At 31.3% G+C, this 26574-nt stretch overlaps 3 protein-coding genes across 3 annotated transcripts; 2 read left to right on the top strand and 1 right to left on the bottom strand.

Moving 5' to 3' along the window:
• Nucleotides 1-5864: 5864 nt before the first annotated feature.
• Nucleotides 5865-6872, top strand: LOC113714205 (uncharacterized). Its single transcript, XM_027237998.1, has one exon. The coding sequence runs from the start codon at nt 5865-5867 to the stop codon at nt 6870-6872; it is 1008 nt and encodes a 335-aa protein (XP_027093799.1).
• Nucleotides 6873-8849: 1977 nt separating this feature from the next.
• Nucleotides 8850-10513, bottom strand: LOC113714204 (probable indole-3-pyruvate monooxygenase YUCCA11). Its single transcript, XM_027237997.1, has 4 exons — nt 9899-10513; nt 9360-9593; nt 9137-9259; nt 8850-9056 (listed from the first exon to the last, which is right to left on the bottom strand). Exons 1-4 carry the CDS (start codon nt 10511-10513, stop codon nt 8850-8852), a joined length of 1179 nt encoding a protein of 392 aa, XP_027093798.1.
• A 9016-nt stretch (nt 10514-19529) lies between these two features.
• On the top strand, nt 19530-22218 carry LOC113714203 (zinc finger BED domain-containing protein RICESLEEPER 2-like). The gene is made up of 3 exons (XM_027237996.2): nt 19530-21669; nt 21797-21896; nt 21974-22218. Exons 1-2 carry the CDS (start codon nt 19570-19572, stop codon nt 21854-21856), a joined length of 2160 nt encoding a protein of 719 aa, XP_027093797.2. The 5' UTR covers nt 19530-19569; the 3' UTR covers nt 21857-21896; nt 21974-22218.
• The last annotated feature ends 4356 nt before the right edge of the window (nt 22219-26574 follow it).

Below are 26574 nucleotides of genomic sequence, written 5' to 3'. Positions count from 1 at the left end.
AGAATTACTATTGATGTATAAAAACTTATTATTACTTGAATTAAACTTACTCTCTAAAAAGTAAGTTTGGGATACAAAGTAGTAATTTATTTATTTAAAAAGTAAGTTTAATATTTATTTTAATTTACCTTTTGAAGTATAAAAGTTACTAATTTATTACTGTTAATTTATTATTTTAGATGGACAACTTACTTTTTTATTTTTAAATATTATCCTATTTAGGTGGATAGGCATATCAAGTAATCAAATGGTCGCTAAAAGCGCAACCACCTATTATATCGGGTAAAAAATTATTTCGTTACCATAACTGTTGTTACTAAAGCATTGTCTTGTGCAAGTACATTTTTATTTTAGTTTTTGTTATTCCTAAATTATCCTCATGTCTTTTAATCAGAATTATTGCATTTTAATGTGGCACTAATTAAAAGAAATAAAACACTCCAATTGATTACATCTTAATAGTATTGATAATTATAATTAAAAATTGCTAATTAAAAACTATTTACTTACCATTGGACTCCATCTCCAATTATTATACGTATCAAAATTTCTTAATTGAAGTATGAAAAATTTCTCATTAGTCATTAGTTGAGATTGTAAAAAAAAAAAAGTCAATGTCAAAAAATAAATACTCTCTAGAAAATGGAGAAACATACAATGAGAAAAGAACCCTTATTATCTATATATCTTTATACAAATATCATGAGCAAATTTTACAATTATGCACTTTTTACTAATATGAAGAATTTTTCATGTTGCACCCAATGGAATTCCAATATACAAAAACTGATGACACCTTTATAACTGAAATAGCAGTATTAAACTGAAAAAAAAAAAAAAGAAATCTGAAATAGTATCATACAAACCACAATTATCATTAATAGCAATCAATCAAAACAAGAAGAACCAAAAAAATTGAAAAATATTTATAAAATGACATAAAGTAAATAGCAAATGAATTAAAAGTTAAAATACAATTCAAATAATACCAAAAACAACATCCAAATCACTGATATCTAAGGGAAGACAAACATTGTTAGTGACAATAATTAGTAATGCTTTATTTGTATTGGTTTGAACAAACCAAATCCATCCATCAAGCTAGAATAAGAATGAAGAATTATAATAAGAGTAAACATTAAATGAAGAATGATAAAATGAAAAAGATATCCAAATTAATTTTAATGATGCCCAAAATACCCTTATTTTTTCTAGTGATTACATATATTTATTGTATTGCAATATTAGTGAACAATGGAAGCTGTTATGAAATGAAAAGCTTTAAAATTAAGTAAATTTCACTTATGGTGACAATTGTAATTAGAAAGATTTAGTGCATTCCAATAATTGATAATAATGATAGCGTTTATGGATTAAAAGTTGTCAATTAAAAAAAAACACTGCAATATACAAAAAATTAATATCAAAACTGTTAATTAGCTACAATTCTCATTCCAATTCCATGATCACCAAAAAAACTAATACTAAAACCAAAAATATTGTGCTCATATGGAAAAAAATAGACTTGTTGCTTTGGCTTCGCATTGGATTGTGCTAGAAATATGAATAAAAGAAAAGGAAAATAGAAAAACTCTAACTATCTCTATTTATAAAATTCCAATTGTCAGAATTTACAAGCTAAAAAAACTTTACATGGTGGATTATTTATACTCCATTATTGATAAAAAATAGAATTAACATAATATAAAGAATTCAAATTACATGTATGTTTATTTTTCTAACTTAATTGTATTCTTTGTTTATAAAAAATTGTAGTGATTGTGGTTTATATGCAATAGAATCATGAATATACAATAATTTTGGTAAAACATGATATTATCAATATTTGATATGTTAGAGTTCAATCTATAAATCAAAAGGTGTTTGGTTCATGATTTCAAATTCAATTTTAAGGGACATGTCAGCTGATAGAGCAATTATTGGGCACCATTTGCGATGTTATTTGGTCATAATGTTGGTTACTTACTGTGCTAAGTATTGAGATTTTGCTTATATTTCATATTTGTGTAAATTGCAACTGATTGGTGTTACACGTGGTATTTTGCGGAGATTTTCCAGAAAACTTTTCATCTCAGAGCATGCTCATGTCAGAAATTGTAGAAGAATACCTAAAAGCTGGACCCGCAGAATTGGTAGCAGCAAGACCAATTAGGAAATCAGGTCCACGTGAACCGCAGAGATACGTGGGATTAAAACCCCTAGACAAAATCTTGCTCCCTGACGTTTCTTTGCTTCTGCTGGCGGCGGCTACTTGGAAGATATAAAAAGGAAAGCCAGATTCACGTCTAATCAATTAGATTAGCTTTTAGCTTCTTTTTACGATCAGACTTTTTCTCTTCTTTTCGGCGGTGAACAAAGGAAAGCCAGAATCACGCGAACTTAAGAGATTAGCCTTTGTTTCTTCCTGTCAGACAATTTTACTCGCGGCTTTGGGTCTTGTTTGCAGCCGACTTCCTCTAGTGCTTTTCTTTTACTTTTTGCTTCAGTATGAACACAGACCGAGAGATAATCATGACTATTCCTTTTGCTTTCGACGTTACTTTATTTTTCCCAATTCTTTGACAATTACGTGGATGGAATTAATTAAATCACACGAGAGTAACACGATAAGGAGCGGCTAAGTTTCTTCTTTATCCAAAGGTCAACACGAAGGCGCGTTCCCCAACATATGTGAGATCGAATTTTTATTATTTCTTTCAATTCGTTACTATTCGTGCGTTTCCTGGATTAATTGTTCATGGGTATTTTATTAATTGAGTATCAACGGCCGGATATTTAATTTAATATAATAGCCTACTGCCACGTTAATTAAATTGAATCTGTAATTGTTCGTTTAGTTGACAATTAGTGGCAACCACCATAATTGGCTTTATGTTGGGAAAAAGTAAGATCTAATTTAAATAAACCCTCTTAGCGTGTTTATTGATTAGGGTTGGGTTCTTCTAGTTTTAATACAACTGGATAATTAAATTCCTACGGTCGTACCTAGGGTTGTTTTCTGGTTAGAGAAGCAGTCAATGGTCGTACCTTGACTGTCCAAAAAATAAGGAAGAACTAGTTGTCAGAGCTTGTTGATAGCTATAACCAACCTAATGACGGATGAATGAAATATCGTTGCATCGATGATCATTTAATTGGACCGTGCCTGAAAAGTTGATCATTTGGGTAGAATTTTATTAATTGCTATTTTTAGTAAATTGTGCTCATTGAGTTAGCTTTTGAATTTTGTTTATTTTATTTTCATTTTCACTCCATCAAATATCCCTCAATTTTGTTCTATTGATTTGAAAAGAAACAACTTCCTATCCGTTCCCTGTGGAATCGACCCTACTTGCCATTGTACGTAAATTTAATACTTTTATAGACAATTCTGGTATATCGGATCAAGCAAACTCTTCGGAAATAGGGTGAATCAAGTAACCCATTGCACACCTAAAGTCCTACTTTAGTACTTGGATTTGTTCTATAATTAATTGTGGCGGTAACTAGGACTTTTTAGTAATTATTATTGCACAGACTCGACACATGTCATCAACTACATTGGATTCTTTTCTATCTCTTTTCATTTAATAAAATTTTAAAAATGACTAGCTTAAAAAAATAAATAATATAAAAATACTATATTATGATGTTGATGATCAAAATTTCATAAAAAAAATTTAGTATTTAAAGAATAATATATTTTAAAATATTATAGTCACGTGCAAAGCACGTGAACTATTACTAGTGAAATAAAAGAATGGGAACCAAAAGAAACTTGAACATAAATTATAACCATTTCAAATATAGCATTATTTAAAAGCTTCTCATTAATCAATTCATTTGCATGATTTCAGAATTGACCCAAAAAAAATTCACCCTCGGCATTTTTTTTTTTGCCAAAAATTTTGATTTTTTACTCCAAACAAGCAGATCACCCCGATGCTTGATTAGGTGGTTGATTCTTCTGATAATTAGATGATAGATTCTCCCTTTTGAAATTTATTTCTACAACTTAATCTAGATGAACCCTCTTTTCTTTTTCTTTTTATTTTTGCAGATGAAATTGCTACTCGGAAAACTTAATTTTTAGCATTTGAAGAAATAAAGCCACGACTAGTTCAAACAATACAATTGAAACCCTTTTGCACCTAAAAGCTGAAAACAATTGCTGTAGTATAGTGGACTATTAATCAACCTCTAATAAATGGCTTACTGCTTCCAAAACGTACCAGCCAATCTGTGATACTCAACATAGATTAACACCCTTGAACCTGGTTGTATTTGATGAAGTTGACAGAAGCAGGTGCCATCTATTTAGTAATGAACTTTAGTCAAGTTTAAAAGTGATTTAGACTGCTAATACTTAGAAAATAACATTCAAAAAGGAATATAGTATGAATTTGGAAGAGGTCATCAATTAGGTAATAGCTGACTTTGCTGATAATTAAAAATCACCTCTTGAAAACTAAAATCTACCCAAGTCTACATGTGTGTGTGAGTGTGTGTAGGTGGCAATATGCCAATATTCAGTCCAACCTTCAAGAAGCTAAGCAATTGGACCCCCTATGGCAAAATAAATAGGTTTGTAGTCAGTTTCTACAATGAAAGGGGAAAAAAAAAAAACTTAAGCCACATAGAAACTGCCACCCCTTAAGAATTTAATCCACTATATGTACAGTATATTACTGTTCTGTCCCTTCTAGAAAGTAATATAAGTTTGTTAGTCTCACTTGTCAGACTTGAACAGAAAACTACTTTTATTATCCAAAAGATTGTGTTTTTGTTAAATTGAGTTTATTATCTAAAAAAATGTTCAATTATGTCAATTATATACAATAAATATTGTTGAAGATCTGCACTCTTGATTGGCCTATCTGTGTTGCATTTCCTGACCAAATTGGAATTGATGGAATTTAGATCCGATCAAGGATTACTCCGCATAAAGGAGAATAATTGCAAGATCATTTGCTTAGCAAAGTATGTGGATCCCACTCCGTACGTTTTGTCGGCTTACTCTTGGAAATGGACTTTTCCATCCAACCGGTTTTTACCCGAGTGGTCCATGCCAATAATTCTGACAGCATTTGACATATTTTCTGGGAAAATTTTTTAAGTGGTTGCTTTTTTTTATTGAAACGATAGAATTAAGTGGTTGTCATTTTATCAACAATTTTCTATAGACAGAGATAAATGATGCTTTATTTGAACTTTTTTTTGCACATTGATCAGAATTTTGGCCACATCCTATTTTATGTACCCCATAAATTGTAAGTAACTGGATAAATGTATCATACAATCTAAACCTAAATAGATACCTTTTATTTGCCATCTAGATGTAAATATCTAGGTGAACTGCGGTATCTAAATCGATATAGAAAGAAACGAAAAACTCCACCAAATCGCCTTGGATGCAGCTATTATGTTTTTGACATATTATGGATATTCTAATTCCATGAGTCTAAATATTCTAAGCCCTTTCACGTCCTACTCCAGTGTTTTACATTTTTGGATTATCATGTTCTAATTCGGTTGATCCCAACACTGTCATTTGTTTATTAATTTAATTCCAATATATGTCCTAATCCAATATTTTACTCAATCTGTATTTGGCTTGTACCAACAAATAATGCCAAATGGTAGCTTATAAAATGCATTCTCAACAATTAAACAAATAATGAAATTGTCCTATGCAGTTAACTTGTAATAAAGGGTGCTATGACAGATAAATGGACAAATGTCCAGAATATAATTTTCCTACATTTTCTTCCTCAAAAGCCAGCTTATATTAGTCTTTCTTCCTTTCTTCTTCAAGTCTTGTCCTCTTTCAACTTTCCAATCTGCATACTCTTGAAGAAACAATCATGGACAGAGAGCAAGAAGAGATGCAATTCTTAGGCCTTTTTGGGATCTATGCAGAAGCCTACAAAGTGGTTTTTAGATGGAGAAAAATCTTCAGCAAAATCACCCTATCTTTGATCCTTCCGCTATCCTTCATTTTCTTGGCTCATATAGAAATATCCCATCTACTCAAGATAAAAATCATCCACACTGAAAACCAATTGCATCGTGCCCAATCAGAGCCTCAAAAAAGCAAGAAACTCACTGATCTTGTATGGTCTGAATTGGCAATTCTGTGGCTTTTCAACATCACTTACTTCACATTTCTCCTCATTTTTTCTCTGCTTTCCACTTCTGCTGTTGTTTACACAGTTGCCAGCATATATACCGGCCGAGAAATAACCTTCAAGAAGGTCATGAGTGTTGTCCCAAAGGTCTGGAAAAGGCTTGTGGTCACTTTTCTGTGCACTTTTCTTGCTTTCTTTGCTTATAACCTCATAGCTTTACTAGTTTTAATGATATTGACCATGACCCTTGGAGAAACGTCGATTGGTGCTGTTTTGTTAATCCTCTTGTTGATTGTGTATATTCTGGTCTTTGTCTACATGACCATAATTTGGCAGTTGGCCAGTGTTGTGTCTGTTTTAGAAGACTCATATGGGATCAAAGCTATGATGAAAAGCCAGGAATTAATCAAAGGGAAGATGCTGATTAGCATAGTTATATTTTTTAAGCTGAATTTGTCCCTTGCTGCAATTCAGCTGTTGTTTTATGCTCATGTTGTTCATGGTGGATGGAAATTTGGAGTATTATACCGTTTGGGATTAGGGATGCTGTGTTTGTTGCTGCTTTTCAAGTTGATTCTCTTTGGATTGGTGATTCAAACAATTGTCTACTTTGTTTGCAAGTCTTATCACCATGAAAACATTGATAAGTCAGCCCTATCGGATCATCTTGAAGCTTATTTGGGGGAATATGTGCCTTTGAAGTCCAAGGATGTACAACTGGAGCAGTATGAATATGATGCTTGATGGTTGATTCTAGTATGGTAACAAAATCTGTACTTTGATAATAATATCCTTAAGTTTTTTTCTCTATTTTTGTTTTTCATCCTAATTAGTGTTTGCCTTTTGGCTTATATTACTCCAAAGCACCCTCATGCTCTTTTATATGTACTTGTTATGTGTGGCATTAGATGTTAAAGGTACCTTGCTACTTGTGTTTACAACTAATTGTGACAAATCATTTTTACAATTGTAACTTGTGGTCAATTTTTATTTTACATATTACTTACTATTATCTAATTGTAACTTTCACAAAGAACAGATACTCATTAGAAAATGACAATGTTGTGCCAGTATAAAGTACTTTTTAATGAAATTTGGCATGGATTTAAGATTTCATATATCATATATTTAATCAATTCGCAATTCATTCCATTTTAGCACACTATTGTAACTATTTGAAATTTAATGGATCATATTAATCAAAAGTTAAAGTATAGGGGACCAATACGAAGTTAGAACTGTTGGCTAATAGCAATATGATTTTGACCATTAGTTATTGTTGAATCTTCATCAGTTGTACTAAATATGCTTAAAATCTGAAACTTTGAGAACCAAATTTGTTTTGATCAAAACATTAGAGATCAATTTAACACAGAGACTAAATATTAGGAACCAAAACTGTAATTCTCCCTTGAGAAGGTGATGCACGAATAGAAATGTTATCGTATCATTCAAGTCTAGTTTGCTAGTAACTTTCATTGGCTTAGTCTGTTTATTATTTTTGTCTCATTGGTCGGCCCATCAAAATCAAATTGTCATTGATTGAGGGAACTTGGAGCTGGTGTGTAGCACATTTTGGTAGAGTACTGATAGGTTAATTAAGAACTTAAATAATTGAACCTCTTCCCAAACATTAAGAAGTGAACTGGAAAAATCCTATCAATTCACATAACGTTGCTGAAGTTTTCCTATATATAACCTATCTAGTTATACATGAATTAGGAATTGATTAGGATAGAAGGAAAGCTAGAAAAATTTAAATGATAGCATACCAAACATAATCTAAAAGAAAAGCTTTGTGATCAATATGCATTAGTTCCTAGATTAGGTCAAACTTCAGGCTTAATAGCACTTTGGTAAGTAAATGTTCCAACTTGGACAGCTCTAATGTTTACCTGCTGCCTGATTAGTGTGCTTTATTAGCTAAGCATTTCAAGAAACATCAATTTGACTCACCTTTGATTGTTAATTTAAAACTCTGCACACTCAGCCAACCTGAGCCAAGAAGAAAATAGATTGACAGAAAAATGAAATGAACAACAAGAAGAGGACAATTACAAAAAGATTTTTTTTTGTTTTTTTTTTTTTTTGGATTTCGTTGAATTCCTATAACCAATTCATTTTCATGGGCAATTTTTCTTGCTCGTCTTGTCCGCGTTTATTTTTCCAAGTTTTTCCCAAACACGTGAATAAGCCTTTTACCCTTTTAGGCATTCTTCTTTTGTTACTAGATGATGGTGGGAAAATAATAGAGATTAAAGTAACATCCATGCATGTACATGTTACTATGGGGTTTTCTTTTTTCTTTCCCCCCCCCCCCTTTTTGGTGTAAGCAATGCTTGTCATTTTCACTCATTTTTTGCCTGCAATATCTGTGAAATTCAAGAGGCTTAATATTTTCTTCAGCGGTGTGATGTGATGGTTTGATGCTTTTCAATAATTAGCCGTTTAATTTCTTGATTTGACGAGTAAGGAGAGTGTTGTAGCGAGGGAATAAGAGTGAAAATAAATTAGTTAATTCTAATAAAACTAAGTATTCATTAATTGAAATGATTATTTGATCAAAATCCAAATACAGAGGACCAAGAACAAAACTTTGAAATGAAATGGAATTTCATTATTCATGGCAATAACTGATAGGTAGCTTGCCACTAATGGCACCGATACAATATGATTCATTGCATGTCTGGGTATATAAAATAGTATCAGCAAGTGATATTGTTATATTTCTTCAATATACTTCAGCTTTAAATTCTTTTCCTTCCCTGGCATGAAATTGATATCTTCAGCTATGTTCATGGCATCTTTAGATATTCCAAACAGTCCAGAGCTTGAGAATCCTGCACAATACAATCCATCATCTCCCTTCCAGTGATTGGGTCTGCTTTTTTGGGGCATTCCATCTTCATTGAAAAGGCTAGTTCCATCCTTCATTAAATATCATAAAAGGATAATCAGTAATACTGGTAATTAATTCCAAGTAAACTTAAAGGTTTCATTTCATGTACCTTTAACCATGTTCTCACTGTGCTTTTGTAGCCAGTAGCAAAAACTATGGCATCAAAATTTTTCTTAATGCCATTTGAAAATTCAACATAATCTCCATCAACCCTCTTCACTGCCGGTAGAACCTGACAAGAAACAGTAGTGAATGTCTTATATCGAGTTTTATTTCATCTTGACAAAAAAAAAAAAAATGAAGGATGCCATGAGCATGTCAAGGTTGTCTACCTGAATTTTTCCACTTTTGATCATTTTCAAAGTCCCAACATCTATGACAGGAGATTGTCCTGTCATATTTTTGAGAAGAAAAGGTCCCTTGTCTGGCCTTTCAAGCCCATATTTAGCAAGGTTTCCATGCAGGAACTTGCTAAGCATGACTACAGTGCTATCCACTAGATCACAAGGAATGAATTTCAACAGTTTCATTCCAAATCGCACCATTTCCTTGGTTAGAACATGAACCTGAAATTAGAAAAGGTAAAATTTATGTCCGTGGACAAAAAAAAGAAAGAACGTGTCTTAGATTGCAAGAAACACAGATCCTTCTACTGGAAATGATCATGCTGGTCGACTATAGTGGAATGAACTCTAGAAACTCTCTGTCCATGAATTTGCGTCTTGATCTATGTCTTTTATGGAGATCATGACAGAGCAAAAGATTAGAAAAATAAATATGAAAAAGTAAAAATTTTAGAAAATCATAAGAGTTGATGATGAGATGATGAGAGAGCAAAAGAGAATAAAACAAAAATATTAAAAGTTTTTACCGGGCTACGAATCACAATTGAGGTCTTTGCATCCCAGTTTGCTAAATCATAGGCTATTTCCATCCCAGAGTTTCCTGAACCAACAACTAACACATCTCTGTCACAAAAATTCTGGCCATTGTCATAATGGCTAGAATGCATGGCCACACCGCCAAAACTATCTAGACCTGGAATTTCTGGTATCAACCCTTGACTATTTTCGCCCGTGGCAACAACTAGAAATTTTGCAACATAATTTTCTATTGCCCCAGACAGTGCGTTTTTGGCCAAAACAAGCCATTTTTCATCAGTAACATCAAAAGATGCAGACTCAACAAGCCTACAATAAATGGGATTAATGTTAAAATGGGAAGTGTAGTCATCCAAATATTGGATGAAGCCATCTTTGGGTACAAAAGTTGGTGCATCAGGAGGAAATGACATGTGAGGAAGTTGGCAAAATTGCTTGGCCAAATGGAGTTTCAAACGACCATAAGTTCGTTTTTTCCAAAGAGAAGCACTGCAATCTTCTCGTTCTAGAACAATATTGGGAATGCCACGTACATTTAGGCACGCTGAAGTTGCAAGGCCAGCAGGGCCACCTCCAACTATGATAACTACAGTTTCTTGGTTCATTTTTGTTTCCTTTTTTGTTTTCCCTTTGGGTTGGTATTTGGTTGAGCCTGTGGTAAAATTACGTACGGATCACTGGGGTTTATATAGACCGTAATGGATAAAGCTCCCCAGAAAAGATTTGATGATGAGAACTTGGCTGGCCATTTCCTAGTGCTTTGCATTTGTATTATATGGAAGGTAAATAAAAGGTTTAAGCTGTACTATTTGTACCTTAAGCTGTACTATTTGTGTCCGTACTTGACCAACTTTGGAATAATGCCAACCGCGTTAAGAAATTTGTTTCATTTTTTGCTAATTAAGCAACAAATTGTATTAATCTCTTGAATTTATTTATAGAAATGAAATATCTTTATTTGGAACAATTTTGTGTGGAAAACGCAAAATTGCTTTGAATAAGTTATCTTTTTTCTCTACTTATGCATGTTTGGTTTAGCATATTTTCCTAAGAACTAGAGGTGTCAAAATGGGTGGGTTTGGGTTGGGTAAAATGGATAATGGGTACAAGTGAGTCAACCCATTTATACCCATCTAATTAGATAGGTATAAATGGGTAAGTCAAAAAATGAATTGGGTAGCCCAATTACCCATTTATAACCCATTTATTTTAATTTTTTGTAAACTTATTTAAATTCATTTTTGCAAACTAAGTTATCAATTTATACCGCTCTTTGTATCCATTATTAGTTTTAAATATTTACTTGTAATGTTCAATAAGCCTAATTACCAATTTTTTTCCATTTATACTTTATGAAGCAAATTTACATATTATTTAATAATTGAATAATAAGAATATAAAAAATTGAACTAAGTACTATAAAAGTTAATATAAAACTTAAACCAAAAATTTTGAATCCTTAACATTATTTTCATATATAAATTTAAAATTTCATTTTAGAAAGATAAGAAAAGAGCCTAAAATTTATCATAAATTGGTAATGCTGAAAAATAAGCAAGTTAACAAACTAAGATAAAATAAAATAATAAGATAAAACCAACAAATAATAATAATAATGAAACAAAAGTAGTTAACATCATGACAAGATGAAAATTTTGAAAAAAAAATGAGTGGGGGAAGAGAATTCTAAATGGGCTAATTGGGTTTGATGAGTTACCCAATAATACCCATTTAATAAATGGATATTATTGGGTAACCCATTTATACCCATAGACAAAAATTTAAGACACTCATACCCATCTATTTATGGGCGGGTATAGGTAAATTTAGTTACGTGGGTTGGTTTGCCACCTATACTAAGAACTATGTTCTCTAATCAAATTTTAGCATCTGTATCCAGTTCCTGAACTGAGTTTCTTTAAGAAAATTACAGATAAAAACTTTTAGATTAAAAATTTATATTTGACAATTTTGTTTCGTTCTTTGCTAGCAGTTTCTTATATATTCTTGTCTTGCATATAATTAGCAACAAGGTCTTAAACTATTTTTACATTTTATTTGTCCAAGCTCAATTTAAACTTTTATTACCTTATAAACATATTAACAAAGACCATTACTGTGCGTTTCCTTAGATGTTTCTTTTACTTTAACAGAGGTCAGGTTTGGCCCCCCTCTTATTCGCTGTACTCTTTTCGGTTATAAATAAATTAAGGGATGGCATCCCTACTTTTGTAAAAAAAAAAAAAACAAAGACCATTACTGTGCAATGAAAAATTACAAAAACTGAAAGAAAATACCATTACCTTATAAAGATGCTAGTAGGAAAACTTAGTCGTGGATGTAGTGAGTTACAATATTACTAATAGATAGACAGGGATACAGTAGGGCAGCCACTTCTCTCCCTAAAAATTTTGGCAAAATCCTCTTAACCCTAGAGGAATATTGAGAATTTTCATTTAGAACTACTTTTTTTAAAGAAAATTTTCAGTGCCTCTCTCCAGCTAACTTTTGTCTTTGGAAAGATACTAACATTTGCCCTCGTCCACTCTTTTTGAATATTTATAAATTGCTATTTGTTTAAATGGTATAAAAAATAAACTTCTTATTAAATACTTTATTGTCATATATTATCTTCTTAAATTTTTCGATATTGTCTCCAAAAATATCTCTTTATAAACATACAAAATGAATATTTTTAACTAATTGGCTAACTTTGCAAAAAGTTTATTGTTTACAATTTGGTATTAAACTGTATAGCAATTTCATATATTTCTTCTTTTTTTAGTACAATGCTAAAAAAGAGAAGATAGAGAGAGACATGAGTAATGTGTATATGTGTAAAATTTGATATGCTAACGGATACTTTTTCCCATATTGGTTGTACAACACTCATTCTTTGGTTTGTTGGGCTTGATTTTTATTATTGTTTGGTTAAAATCATCTTGGCCATAAGCAACTTGATCTTATAGAATTTTGGTTTCAAGTATTTTATTTTAAATTTTTTAGATGTCAAGACTAAATCTTAAGTCAAAAAATGAAAAACTAACGTACACTTCATAATTTTCAAAATTGCACTAATCAAAAAACTAATTTCCAACACTTATAACTTTGCCTTTCTATCCAAAAATCTTCTTGACTCCAACACCCATTTAAATTGTTACCAAATATCACTTGTACATGTACTAGTCACTTGTACATGTATTAGAAAGTGTAAACAAGTATTGAGAATTTAATACCATTATTAGTGTTAGATATTTTAGCAAAAAAAAGCTTGGATGAGACGTAGAAGTGGTGTTAATCACAAATTTGAAAAATCTAAACAAGCATTTTGAGGTTAACATCATTATTACATTGAGATATTTTACCAAAAAAGTTTTGATGAGACATAGAAGTGATGTTAAACACGAGGACTGCGGGCAGGAACGGTTGCAGGTTCCTAGCGGTTTTATGCATTTTGCACACTGTGTAACTTTCTTTGCACACGGCGTAACTTTGTTTGCACAACGTGTAACTTTAATACAAATTTTTGTGGGTTCCACCCAAATTGTGAAAATCGAGATACAAGAAGTGATCTGAACCATACAAATTTTTTTAGCCAAATCATGGCCATAAACTGCCAGGAACGGTTGTCTCCCCTCCTCTAAATACAAAGTATAATAGCATCACGCTTGAAAAGTCAACTTTAGGAAAGATACTAATAGCTTGTTTTATGCATTTAAGGAAAATTGTCCATTATATCAATATAATCATGTGATTCAATAATGGTAGAACTTATTTGAATCTTGTTATATGGAAACTTAGATATTGTTTGATAACCCAATTCAGCACTTAAAATTAATGGATTCAGATCTTAACATATTCAGACCGTTTGATCACTAAAAACTGAACATCTGAATTAATTGAGTGGCACTGAATTTTCTAGGCAAAACCTGCTCCAAAATTAATTGATAAGCTATTCACTTATTACTAAATGTGATATACACTCAAATGTATTAGATTTAATATTTAACAATTTAATAACTTAATGGATTCAGACTTCAGATTTCAGACTTCAATTTTCAAATTTTAGTTTTATCAAACCCACCTTTAGTAACAATTCTACTACTTGATACCTTAATGAGATAGGAATAGCATTTTATGCAACTCTGGTAGTCACAAAAAGCTTTTATGATTGCTTTAGAATATTGAAAAATATCGACATGCTTTATAGGGAAAAAAATAAAAAGTAACACTTTTTTTGGATCATTTTGACTGGATTAATTGTACAGAGTCATACAATGGTTCAATTGTATCATCTAAGTTTTTTCTGGGTCTCTATTTTCTATATTTACTTGACCAAGACATTTCATATTTCTAGGTATCCAAAGCACAAAAAAAAAATTAAATTGCAACCACATCAAGAAATTTCCCTTTTTTGTTAATAAAATAACAACATATCTTAACTTCTTGAATTTATTTGAAATACAATCATCCAATGAAATACTACGAAATGAAATATTTTTACCTATCCAGAATAATTTTGCATGAAAATTATAAAATCAGCATATTTATTTAAGCATATTCTTTCAAGTGCCATGTTCCTCTAATTAATTTTTAGCATATACATCCAATTTCTAAGTTGAGTTTCTCTGATGAAACAGATAGCAAGAGGGGAAAAGTTTTAGATTAAAAGTTTAATATTTGGCAATTTTTTTTGTTCTTTACCAACAATTTCTTCTAAAGTCTTTGAATGAATTTGTATATAATTACCAACAAGATCTTAAACAATTTTAAATTTTATTTGTCCAAGCTCAATTTAAAATTTTATTACCTAATAAACATATTAACAAAAACTATTATTATATAAAATAATCAAAACATGAATAATGGTGCTAGTAGGAAAACTTAGTGGACTAGCGGGTTATAATAGTTAAAAGTGTGAGTGCTTTTAAATTACTGCCGGAGGGATAGGGCCACAACCCGAGTTTTGATATATATATATAAAAAAAAAAAAAACCTTTTAATCCAAGAGAACTTTTCAGAAATTTCATGTAAAACCGTTGCGTTGCCCTCCTTAAAATTCTAAATATATTCCATTTCCTTTCCCCGTTCCACATAAATTTTCCTTTGAAAAATTATTAATTCTTGAAATATTTCTAGGTTGTTTGACCTAGAAGTGGCAACATGGATAAATGGTTGATAAATGGTTTTAGTTAAATGGATTGTGGATAAAATTGATGCGATCCAATTAGAACCATTTAATAAATGGATCTAATTAGATGCCATTTAAATGGAAAACCACGATTCATCCATTTAACCATTTGCTCACCCAAGTCCTAAATTTAGGATCCAAATCTGCATAGCAATTTATATTCCAAAAATTTCTGTATCTCCTTCGGCAATCCCAATCTTAACAAATTTGATGAAAAGATGAAATAATGATGCTGCAAATTTATGATTTATGTAAATACTTACAAATCAATTCAATATCGCCAAAACAAAAGATGAAATGAAAATCGAGTGTACGCTTTTTTCCTCTTCAACTGAGGAAAATTCTCTAATTTATTTGCTGAGAACAGGGACATGTAATGCTAACCAGTGTTGTCAAAATCGTGATCCGAATCGTAGGATCCTACGATCCGGATAACCAAAATCGATCCGGATCGTATTCAGAGTCGCAAATTGTATTAATCTACATAGGATCGGGTAGGATCGTAGTAGGATCGTACGATCCTACCTCGATCCTACAATTTTTTGCAAATTTGTGAAATACGAGACTCCATTTTGCAAGTAAATGAAAACATTTGTAGTAGGTTTGTAATTTATTAAAGAATTGTAGCCTTTAATTGCAATTTTTTAACAAATTTTGCCTCAAAAAGTAAAAAAATCTCATATTCTTCTCCTCTACTCAGTCCTCTATCGTTGACTCGTTTCTTCATTCTTCATTTCAGCCTTTACTTTTCAGTTTTCACTTCTTCTCCACCGCTGCAGCTCCAACCAACAAGGCGAAATCGCTGCGGCTTCTACCAAATACCAAGTACCAACATTTGAACAACGGGAAGAATTTGATTCAGATTCTACACAGATTTGCATTTACTATTCTGGCTTTGAATGCCCTAATTCGACACCGTTTTCTTTCTTCTTTTTTTTGTTGTTATTTTTGTTTTTGGATCTTTTCAATTGTCCAATTGGATCTTTTCACTTTCAACAACATGATTTTGATTTGTCTACCTCTTTATAACGTTGATTTGTCTAAATGTCATCAAGTGAAATTTGCAGTTACCAAACACAGAGTGCTTCAACTCACATACTTTATTGTTTGCTTACTATTGATTGCAATAGCTAAGCATTTCATGCAAGATTGAGTTCTGATATCTTGAGAATTTCGAGTGCTTACTTTATTTCCGTAGATAACTTTTTCTTCTTCTTAGACAAGGTTGTTAGGTAGCTTTGTGTCCAAGAAGCTCATTCTTTTAGCCAAAAAGTATTGGGTCTCACTTGAACTTTTAATTTCCTGGCCTTTATTTTTTTCCTTAAACTAGAAAGGTGCATTAATTGCCCAGATTTTCCTATTTAGACCAGAAAGATGGGCTGCCGTGGACATATGCTTTTGAACTTTTTGTTAACTAGTTTGAAAATTCCAATTTCTTCTGAATTTTCAGCTCAAATCAACATTTAGCCTGGCTTTTCTCATAGTATTACTTTGCAATGGCTATAATTGTGAAAAGAAAACAAAATGGTATAAATGAATTTCAAATGCTTGTCAGACAGTAAGTAAAAAATGCTATATATTTATGAGTAACTTATTTATTTGATATCTTTATGATGTACAAAATGGTATATGAATTTCAAATTCATTAATTTAGTAAATTTAGGAGTTTTTGGTGGATCTTACGATCTTACGATTCGATTCTGTGAAATTAAAATCGATCCTACGTAGGATCTGGATTTTATAAACCTTGGGTATACTAATACTATGCTATATTGTTGGACCATCTACAATTTCTCTCTTAACAAATGAATTTGCCGCCACTTTTGGAAAAAATAAAAATAAAATTACTTTGACATTAGTTGATGATTTTTCTACCCTCGATTCCTTCCTTAATGAAAAGGGAAAATTGCAGAAACCTCCCCTGATCAGGTTTTTTACACTATTACTCACCTCCCTTGTGATTTAAGAAATAGCACTGATCTCCCTTGAAGTTACTGATTCTGTTGCATACTCAGCCCAAACTATAAAAAGTGCCATTAAAATATTGTTTTAAGAAGTGAAATGAGAAATTTGTGCCATAGTTGCCCTTTGTGTTGCATGCCAAGTAGTATTAGCAAAGGAATGAAAAAACACTATAAAACAATTAACAATTAATAAATTTCAGAGGTGTAAGTGCAAACTCTTTTAGTTCACATAAAATAGTTGAAGTATCATGAACCAAGTAACGCAAAGTTAAAACCGGCTAGATTTGCAAGTTATTGCAACAACTTATAAAGGATAAACTTGACACATAAAACTCTCTATTAGTAATGTGTGTGGCTGTTTGTGAGGGTAACATAGCTACTTTCATTGAATTTAGTATGGCAGCTTGAGGTGAAATATTGCAGCAAAGAGAATGGCTTCTTCAAACCATAAGGAAGGACCATACAACTCCCCAACATCCTTAACAGTCAAGAACAAATATTGCAGCTGCAATCGAACAGCAACATTGAAGATTTCTAAGAGTGAAAATAACCCCAACAAGTTATATTTTTGTTATGCAACATGGTAGAACTAACAAATAGTTTAATTCAGTACTTAATTTGTTGACAAGAAACAGGTTTTCTTTTTCTTTTTCTTTTTTTGCAAAATTCATTAGGTTTCTCCAAATAATTAGGGTATAAAGGTAAATTCTCACAATCTTTTGTCAGCAATAGACTCCAATTTCCTCCTAGGGGAGGAGGTCAGTGCTATTTCTTAAATTATAGGGGAGATGAGTGCTAATGTCAGAAACCTCAGGAGAGGTTTTTGCAATTATCCCTAATGAAAAATGTCCTAAGGCTCCACTGCTATAAGAGTAAAAAAAAAAAAAACAGAGACCAAATTGTGATTTACTTAAGAAGCTGATGATTGATATTTGATATATAAAGAATGATACTAGAAAATTTTTTTAAAAAATTCAAAGGACAATTAGAAGAGGAATAGTTCTGGAAAGGAAGAAAGAAAAATATCAGGATATAAGTAGTGCTGTTATTCCAATCGGGCAGCTCGCGAGCCGGGCTCGACCCGGCTCGTTAAGGCTCGAACTCGACTCGTTTATTAGAATAAACGAGCCGAGTTCGAGCCTAAAGACTGCTCGTTAATTAAACGAGCCGAGCCGAGCTCGGCTCGCGGGCTACCCGAAAGGCTCGAATTGGAGGGATAAAAATGTCAATTCATTAATTATGGCTATTTCAGTAAAATACTTCCAGTTTTCCAGAGTCAAACTCCCGAATCCCTAATCCCTAATTCTTCATTCGCTCATTCTTCTTCCGCCTTCACCTCTGGGCTCTGCTCTAATATCTTCCGTCCAGACTTTGGCCCTCTCTTCGGCTCTGCTCTAATATCTTCCGTCCAGACTTTGGCCCGTCAGGCGTCAACCCTAAATCACCATTCACCCATCGATAATGGCTCTAGCAAGGAGCAGCAGCAATCGCTCTTCAGAGGAGCTGACTTGTCGGCTGTCGCACCAGCCCACCGCCTTGGTTGCGCAAACACCAGCCGCCACCTGGTGAACCCGTGTATTTTTCTGTACTTGATTTCTGATTTTGGAGTTACATACATATAGAGCTGAGATCCAAAAAACAAAATTAAGGTGCATTATCTTCTTCCATTTGGTAATTAGGATTTAGGGATTTTGGTATTTTGCTAAAATATTGTGCTTTTGAGGGGTTATTCGGATGTGGCCTGTGGGTTTTGTTATTTTAATGAATGTGAAATTGAGATCACCATTCTGTACTCCGTTACCGTGCTTCTGTTTGTGAACCAAGTGTAACGCAGGTCACAGGGATGCATGAATACTGAAGTTTTTATGGTGTGTGAATTGTGAAGGAATTTTGGACTAACACTAGATACGACTTCCAAGGAAAAGTTTGCAAGCTAATGATGGTTCGAGGATTCTGCATAGCAGCCTCAGATTTCAATACTCAAAATATTTGCTAAAATATTGTGCTAAAAGATTGTGGAGACAGGTAGTATTTTGAAGATTTGACAAAACCTTTCCATGGAGGGGCTGCTAAAGAAACCAAAAAGAAACTTTGAAAATGACACGAAAAAAAATATGCAGCCTATAGATAGTGGATGTTGACTAGTTTATGTTTGACTGGTTGAATCTTTTAAAAAATTTTGTCCATTACAGTACATTAGTTTCTTTGTTAATCAGTTTATCCAATTTTTCATAAACTCTTATTTCTACCACATGACCAACTAGATGAATTGATTGCTTAATCAGTTTATGTAGATTGCTTGGTGTCAAGTGGATTTGGCCTTCAATATGAGCAGTAATTATTTTTTCATATTGTAATAGATAATTGAAATTATTGGAATTTTTTTATTTATAATGAAATTTGACATGCAACCTTTGATTTATAATTATGCCTTAAATTTTTTTCTTAATATATAGGTATGTACAGCCCTCTTAATTCCCACCAAGGTTCATCTTCAAGTCCTGCTATGGAGCAATTAAATGAAGTAGTAGATCAAGAACTGGATATTGAAGAAAATCCGGATGAGATGACTGAAGATGAGTTAGAAATAATAGAAGAACATGACAATGAAGGAGGAGGAGTAGGAGAGCAAAAAGGTGATGGCGGAAATGAAGAACCAGCAATGCCCTTTGAGAAAAAGCAAAGGAAAAAGAAATCAACGGTGTGGGACGATATGAAAATTGTGAAGTTAGACAATGGAATAGAAAAGGTGCAATGCAATCATTGTAAGGAGTTATTTGCCAAGAGTACAACTGGAGCTACATCTCAACACAAGCGTCATCTAAAAGCATGTTTACAAAAGAAGATGGCAATGGGAGAGCAAAATAGGATGAAACAGCAAGTGTTGTCTTTTACCGAAGGGCCATCTGATGGAATTACTTCGATCACAAATTTTTCATATGACCATGCCAAGGTACGGGAGCTTGCTTCTCATATGGTGCTTGCACATGAATACGCATTTTCTATGATGGATCATGTTGTATTCAATAAATTTATGAAAGCTGTGTCCCCATTTTATAAAAAGATTACCCGGCAAACTGTCAAAGAGGATTGCATTTCTACTTATCAACTGGAAAAAAGAAAGCTGAAATCTGTATTAAAGAGTGCTAATCGAGTTAGCATAACTACAGATTTATGGAAATCTGGTCAAAAAATTCAATATATGGTTGTAACAGGGCATTTTGTTGATTCTGATTGGGTGTTACAAAAACGTGTGTTGAATTTTTGTAATGTGCCACCTCCTCATACGGGAGTAATTATTGCTGATGCTTTGAGTAAATGTTTTATTGATTGGGGGATCGAGAATAAAATTTCCAGCATCACAGTAGACAATGCTTCTTATAATGATGCTTGTGTTAGGAGACTTAGGGAGGATTTTTCTCTAAGAAAGAGGTTAAGTATTGCTGGAAAAATTTTTCATGTGAGGTGTTGTGCACATATACTTAATCTTTTAGTGCAAGATGGCCTCAATCAACTAGGTGATGTGATTGATACTGTTAGAGAGGGGATCAAGTACTTGAACAACTCTGAGGGTCGCCTAAATCAATTTGCCAAAATTGCAAAACAGCTACAGTTGCCCTCTAGGAAATTGATTCTAGATTGTCCAACTAGATGGAATAGCACATATCTCATGTTGGCTTCGGCTTTGGACTTCAAGGACGTTTTCCCGAGATATGAGGACATTGACCCTGGGTTTCACTATGTTCCAAGTGATTACGAGTGGTTGCAAGTAGAAGAAGTGTGCCGATTTTTGGGTATTTTTCATGAGATCACTAACATGATTTCTGGATCCGACTATCCAACTTCTAACATCTTTCTTGTGGAGCTTTATAGGATTAAAGAGCTTTTAAATGAAAAAGCTCTTGATATTTCTGATCAAATTAGGGCCATGGCTTTGAGCATGTCAGCAAAATTTGACAAATATTGGGGAGAAACCAATGTGGTGCTTTCGTTAGGTGCTATTGTTGATCCAAGGTACAAAATGGTACTCATTTATCATGCTTTTCCGATTATTTATGGTGAGGAAGAAGCTGCTGTGAAAATTGATGAAATTAAACAGCTTCTTTATGAGCTTTACAATGAATATGTTGATACTCACTTCTCCTCCCATGCCGGGGAACCACCGAGGCAGTCGGTAAAGCGTAAACATAAGGAAGTGAGTAGTTCTTCGGCTCAATCTCTGGGGAATGTTAAGAAACTTGGACTTCCAATTCTTACTGGCAAGGAAAAATTTCAAATGCATGTTAGTGAAATTGACAAGGCGCCACCTGAAAAATCAGATTTAGATATTTATTTAGAAGAAAGTAGGTATGCTTGTGACGCATCTGCTAATCTGGATGTCTTGGGGTGGTGGAAAGGAGAAAGATGGAGGTTTCCAATATTGTCAAGGATGGCTAGTGACTTACTTTCTATTCCAGTTACAACTGTGGCTTCTGAATCTACCTTTAGTGCTGGGGGAAGAGTAATTGATGATCGGCGAGCTTCTATGTCTGTTGAGACAGTGCAAATGCTACTTTGCGGTAGTAATTGGATTCGCAATCTTCATGGAATAAAAACCAAGTCTCGTGTAAGTGTATTACACTTTCTAGTAGTAATATGTGGTTAATTGATTATTTTACTTCATCTTTTATCTCTATAGCTCTTATTTTTAGAGAATATCGTGACTTTGAGTCTTTGACATTTTTATTTTGTAGGATCAATCTGATGTTGCCGAGTCATCTACGTATCATGAAGTTGAGCTTCCTCAAAATTGAAAGAATGCTAAATTTTAGAAATTGCTGCTGCTGTCCTTTGGTATTCTACTTCATTTTTTTAGCTCAGTAGCTCTTACTTTTAGAAAATATCATGACTTTTACATTTTTATTCTGTAGGATCAATCGGATGTTGTCGAGACATTTTACGTGTCATGAAGTTGAGCTTCCTCAAAATGAAGGCTAAATTTTAGAAAATTGCTACTGCTGTTGCTCTGTAGCTCTTATTGTTTGCTGTCTTTTAGACTTGATTATTGCTTTGATGTTTGTTGTAAGTGAACAAAATATGAGTACTTGACTACTTGTGAATTCTCATCAGCAGCCACGGCTGAGGTACTATGAATGCCAAAGTGAATTCTCATCAATTTAGAGGAGTAATTTTCACATTTCTAAGTTGCTGGACATTCATACCAAGTCAAACACGGCTCTTTTGACTGTTGGACTGATAGAAAATTACATATGCTCTCTTTTGGTGGGACTGCTTGATCTTTTCTCTTTTGCTAAATTGGATTAAATCCATAATCCCCACTCAGCAACAAATATGTATGCCAAATTTGCATCTTCTGAATGGTTACAGACTTGCAGTGAACAGATGGCTGCTATGGTAAATATTTCGAGCTCGAGCTCGAGCTTAACGAGCTCGGCTCGATTGTGTTAAACGAGCCGAGCTCGAGCCGAGCTCGAGCTAAATATAGAGCTAACGAGCTCGAACTCGAGCTAGTTATTCGACTCGACAATGTTATCGAGCGAGCTCGAGCCAGCTCGAAATTCGTACAAATCGAGCTCGAACCACTACTACTCGGGCTCGGCTCGACTCGAATAACAGCTCTAGATATAAGCGATGGAGGAAGTGGCCCAAAAAAAGTCAGTTTTAGCTAATGATTGAATTAATACACTTACATCTTTTCTCGTCTTTGATCTGCTAATTGGATATACATGGATTATATCGATAATCCATTTAAATCCATCAACTTAACTGAATTTAAATGATTATCCAGTTAGAGTAGCTAAGTTTATTCAAGTTATCCAAATCCATATAATGATGGTCTGTATGGATGGATAAATTAATGGATATCAATCCATTTTGCTACTTCTACTTTGAGCTACAAAACTTTACCTCTTATTAAGTACTTTAAATTACATATTATCTTCTTAACATTATAGTTATGTCTTTTCTCGTCTTTGATCTGCTAATTGGATATACATGGATTATATCAATAATCCTTTTAAATCCATCAACTTAACTGGATTTAAATGATTATCCATTTAGAGTAGCTAAGTTTATTCAAGTCATCCAAATCCATATAATGATGGTCTATATGGATGGATAAGTGGATATCAATCCATTTTGCTACTTCTACTTTGAGTTAAGTACTTTAACATTACATATTGGCTCCGTTTGGATTAGCTGTTTTTGGGTTTGTTTTTCAAAAACACCACTGTAGCATTTTGAATCTGAAAAACAAGTCCGTTTGGATTAGTTGTTTTTGGGGTTGTTTTTTCAAAAACTATATGAAAAACTTTTACTGTAGATTTTTTTGGATTATTTTTAGAGGTATTTTTGAAACATATTTTTGAGTATTTTTAGAATATTATAATTTTTATATTTTTATATAAATATACATTTATGCATTTATAATACATTTATATTTACAAATGTATAGATGTATATTATTATAAATGAATAAATTATAAATGAATATTATATAAATGAATAAATTATAAATTATAAATTTTATATTTTTATACAAATATGCATTTATGCATTTATAATACATTTATAGATATTTATAAATAAATATATTTATATATTCATATAAAAATATATTAATGTATTATATTATATATAATACATAATATAAATATATTTATAAATGTATAAGTGTATATTATTATAAATGTATAAATTATAAATGAATATTATAAATATATTATAAATTATAAGTGTATATTATTATAAATGTATAAATTAATATATTATAAATATATATTAATATTATGTAGAAATGTATTTATATAATTAATATAAATGTATATATGTATTGATATTATGTATAAATGTAAAATTAGTATTATGTATATTAATATAAATGTATAAATGTATTATATTATATATAATACATAATATAAATGTATATTTAAATGTATAAGTGTATATTATTAAAAATGTATAAATTATAAATGAATATTATATAAATGTATAAATTAATAAATTATAAATATATATTAATATTATGTAGAAATGTATTAATATAATTAATATAAATATATACATGTATTAATATTATGTATAAATGTAAAATTAATATTATGTATATTAATATAAATGTATTATATTATATATTATAAATAATATAAATGTATATTATAAATATACATAAATATTTATATATTATGTATAAATGTACATTTATATAAATGTATAATATATTATATATTATATTATATATAATTTATATAACATATAATATTTATGTAAATATATTATAAATATATAAAAATATATTATAAATAAAATAAAATATTTATAATATGTATGTATAAATATATAGTATTAGAAATGTATAATATATACAATATACATTATTATTAATATAATTTATGTATAATATACATAATTGAAATAAATATATTTATATTAATATAATATATATAATATACATAATTGAAATATACATATTAAAATATATTAAAATATAATTGAAATATGCATATTAAAATACATAATTAAAATATACAAATTGAAATATACTTATTAAAATATACAAATTAAATATACATAATTGAAATATATTTGGAGTTGTTTTTGATATATTGTTTGGATATGGTGTTTTTGAAGTTGTTTTTGAAATACACATTACTGTAGTATTTGGAATGTGAAAAACAATTTTTCAAAAACAGGTGCAAAAACACTCAATCCAAACGCAGCCAATTATCTTCTTAACATTTTCGGTATTGTCTCCAAAAGATATCTTCATATACATGTAAAGTGAATAATTTGTAGCTAATTGGTTATGTTCCATATATGCACTTTGAAACTCGAACTTTGCGATATATTTATTTTCTATAATTTGGTATAAAATTGGAGTGAGTTTATTTATTTTTTGTATGTAGGATTTAAGAAAGAGAACATAAAGACTTGAGTAATTATATAAATTCAATACATTTACTAACGCATTTTTTAATCCATACTTGGTATATAGTTTCCTTATTATGGTTTTTGGACCTGATTTTTATTCTTGCTTTGTTAACATCGTTTTGATTATAATCAACTTCCAGTTATAGAATTTTGGTTTAACATATTTTACTTTAAATTGCAATTCGATATCAGGATTGAATCATTAAGTCAAAGAAAAGAAATTGGCATATAATTCATAATTTTCAAAATCACACTCATACAAAAACATTTCCTATACTTGTTATTCGTCCCTCCCCAACCAGAAGTCTTGCTCTACTTTTGTTTTTCGTTGTTATCCAATGTTACTCATACATGAATTAGAAAACCTAAACAAGTATTCATAGAATAATTATTAAGATTGGATATTTTACTTAAAAAAAAAACATTGATTAGACATAGTAGTGATGTTAAACATGAAGTACAGTAATATCACTTGAAAAGTCAATCCAATGAAGTTTCATGTACTTAAGGAAAACTAGTACCTAGAAACCATTATATTAACATAATATAAATCAATCATGAAAGGATTTACCAAAATCTGTTTGTATGGAAACTTAGTGAAAGTATCATACTTCTTGTCTTATCTTAGATTACAACGGCATTTCATGCAACTTTGGCAATTGCAAATAGCCTCTATGCTAGTTTTAGAAGGTTGAAAATTTTCAAAATTCACTATAGGTGAAAATTTTTTTTTTAAAAAAACAGTACTTTGTTTGGAATCATACAATGTTTCAATTTATTGTTATTCTATTGAAAACCCTTTTGATGAAAGTTTATTTTTCTAAACAACTAATAGCAATTGCCATTGAAGGGACCTTAGCAGATAAAGTTACGTGACAAATTCAATGCAATATTTAGTTTGAAATATTTTTTTTTGAAAAAGGATGTAAAGTTTGAATGGGATAAGCATGTTTAGTTTAGCGTATTATCGTAAGCACCATGGTCCTTTAATTAATTGAGTTTTGGTATATGTATCCAATTTCTACCATGGTTTTTTAAAAAAAACTAATACTATGAACTAATTTGCAAGAAGAAAAGATAAATTTTAGATTAAATGTTTATATATGATAGTTACACTTGTTCTTTACCAATATTTTCTTCTAAATTCTTGGGATGAGTTTGCATATAGTTATAAACAGGAATATAAACTCGCAAAAAATAATTTTTGGCTATTTTTAGATTTTATTGGTCCAAACTCAAGTTAAACTTTTATCACATAGTTACAAGGGTTAGGCTATAATAGTTAAATGTAGAAGCATCCTATATTTGTAATCAAATATTACCCATCCATGCATTAGAAGATATATTTGAATTAGAAAAGTCAAAAATTTTCTTAGTTGCAAATGACAAAAAAATATAGCCATTACAATTTGCACTAGCTATGTGCAAAGACCATTGTTGCTTCAGGTTATAGTTGTTGCATCTTTTCAAATTTTACATATAACTCCTGACTTTTATTAATTATTTTATTCTTTACTAATACAACTTGAGGACAATTAGAAAATGACATATATGGAAGAAAATTATCATCTCACTCCTTAAA

The sequence above is a fragment of the Coffea arabica genome, chromosome 10c (genome assembly GCF_036785885.1).
Source record: "Coffea arabica cultivar ET-39 chromosome 10c, Coffea Arabica ET-39 HiFi, whole genome shotgun sequence".
Classification (NCBI taxonomy): domain Eukaryota; kingdom Viridiplantae; phylum Streptophyta; class Magnoliopsida; order Gentianales; family Rubiaceae; genus Coffea; species Coffea arabica.
This window is presented reverse-complemented; position numbering and strand designations above follow the sequence as displayed.

Bases quoted from the DNA above. Each gene is read 5' to 3' on its own strand.
- LOC113714205 (XM_027237998.1), top strand. From the start codon at position 5,865: ATGGACAGAGAGCAAGAAGAGATGCAATTCTTAGGCCTTTTTGGGATC.
- LOC113714204 (XM_027237997.1), bottom strand. From the start codon at position 10,513: ATGAACCAAGAAACTGTAGTTATCATAGTTGGAGGTGGCCCTGCTGGC. The intron at 9,594-9,898 runs GTAAAAACTTTT...TTCTAATTTCAG, and splicing joins CAATTGTGATTCGTAGCCCG to GTTCATGTTCTAACCAAGGA. The intron at 9,057-9,136 runs GTACATGAAATG...TATTTAATGAAG, and splicing joins CAGTGAGAACATGGTTAAAG to GATGGAACTAGCCTTTTCAA.
- LOC113714203 (XM_027237996.2), top strand. From the start codon at position 19,570: ATGGAGCAATTAAATGAAGTAGTAGATCAAGAACTGGATATTGAAGAA. The intron at 21,670-21,796 runs GTAAGTGTATTA...TTTATTTTGTAG, and splicing joins GAATAAAAACCAAGTCTCGT to GATCAATCTGATGTTGCCGA.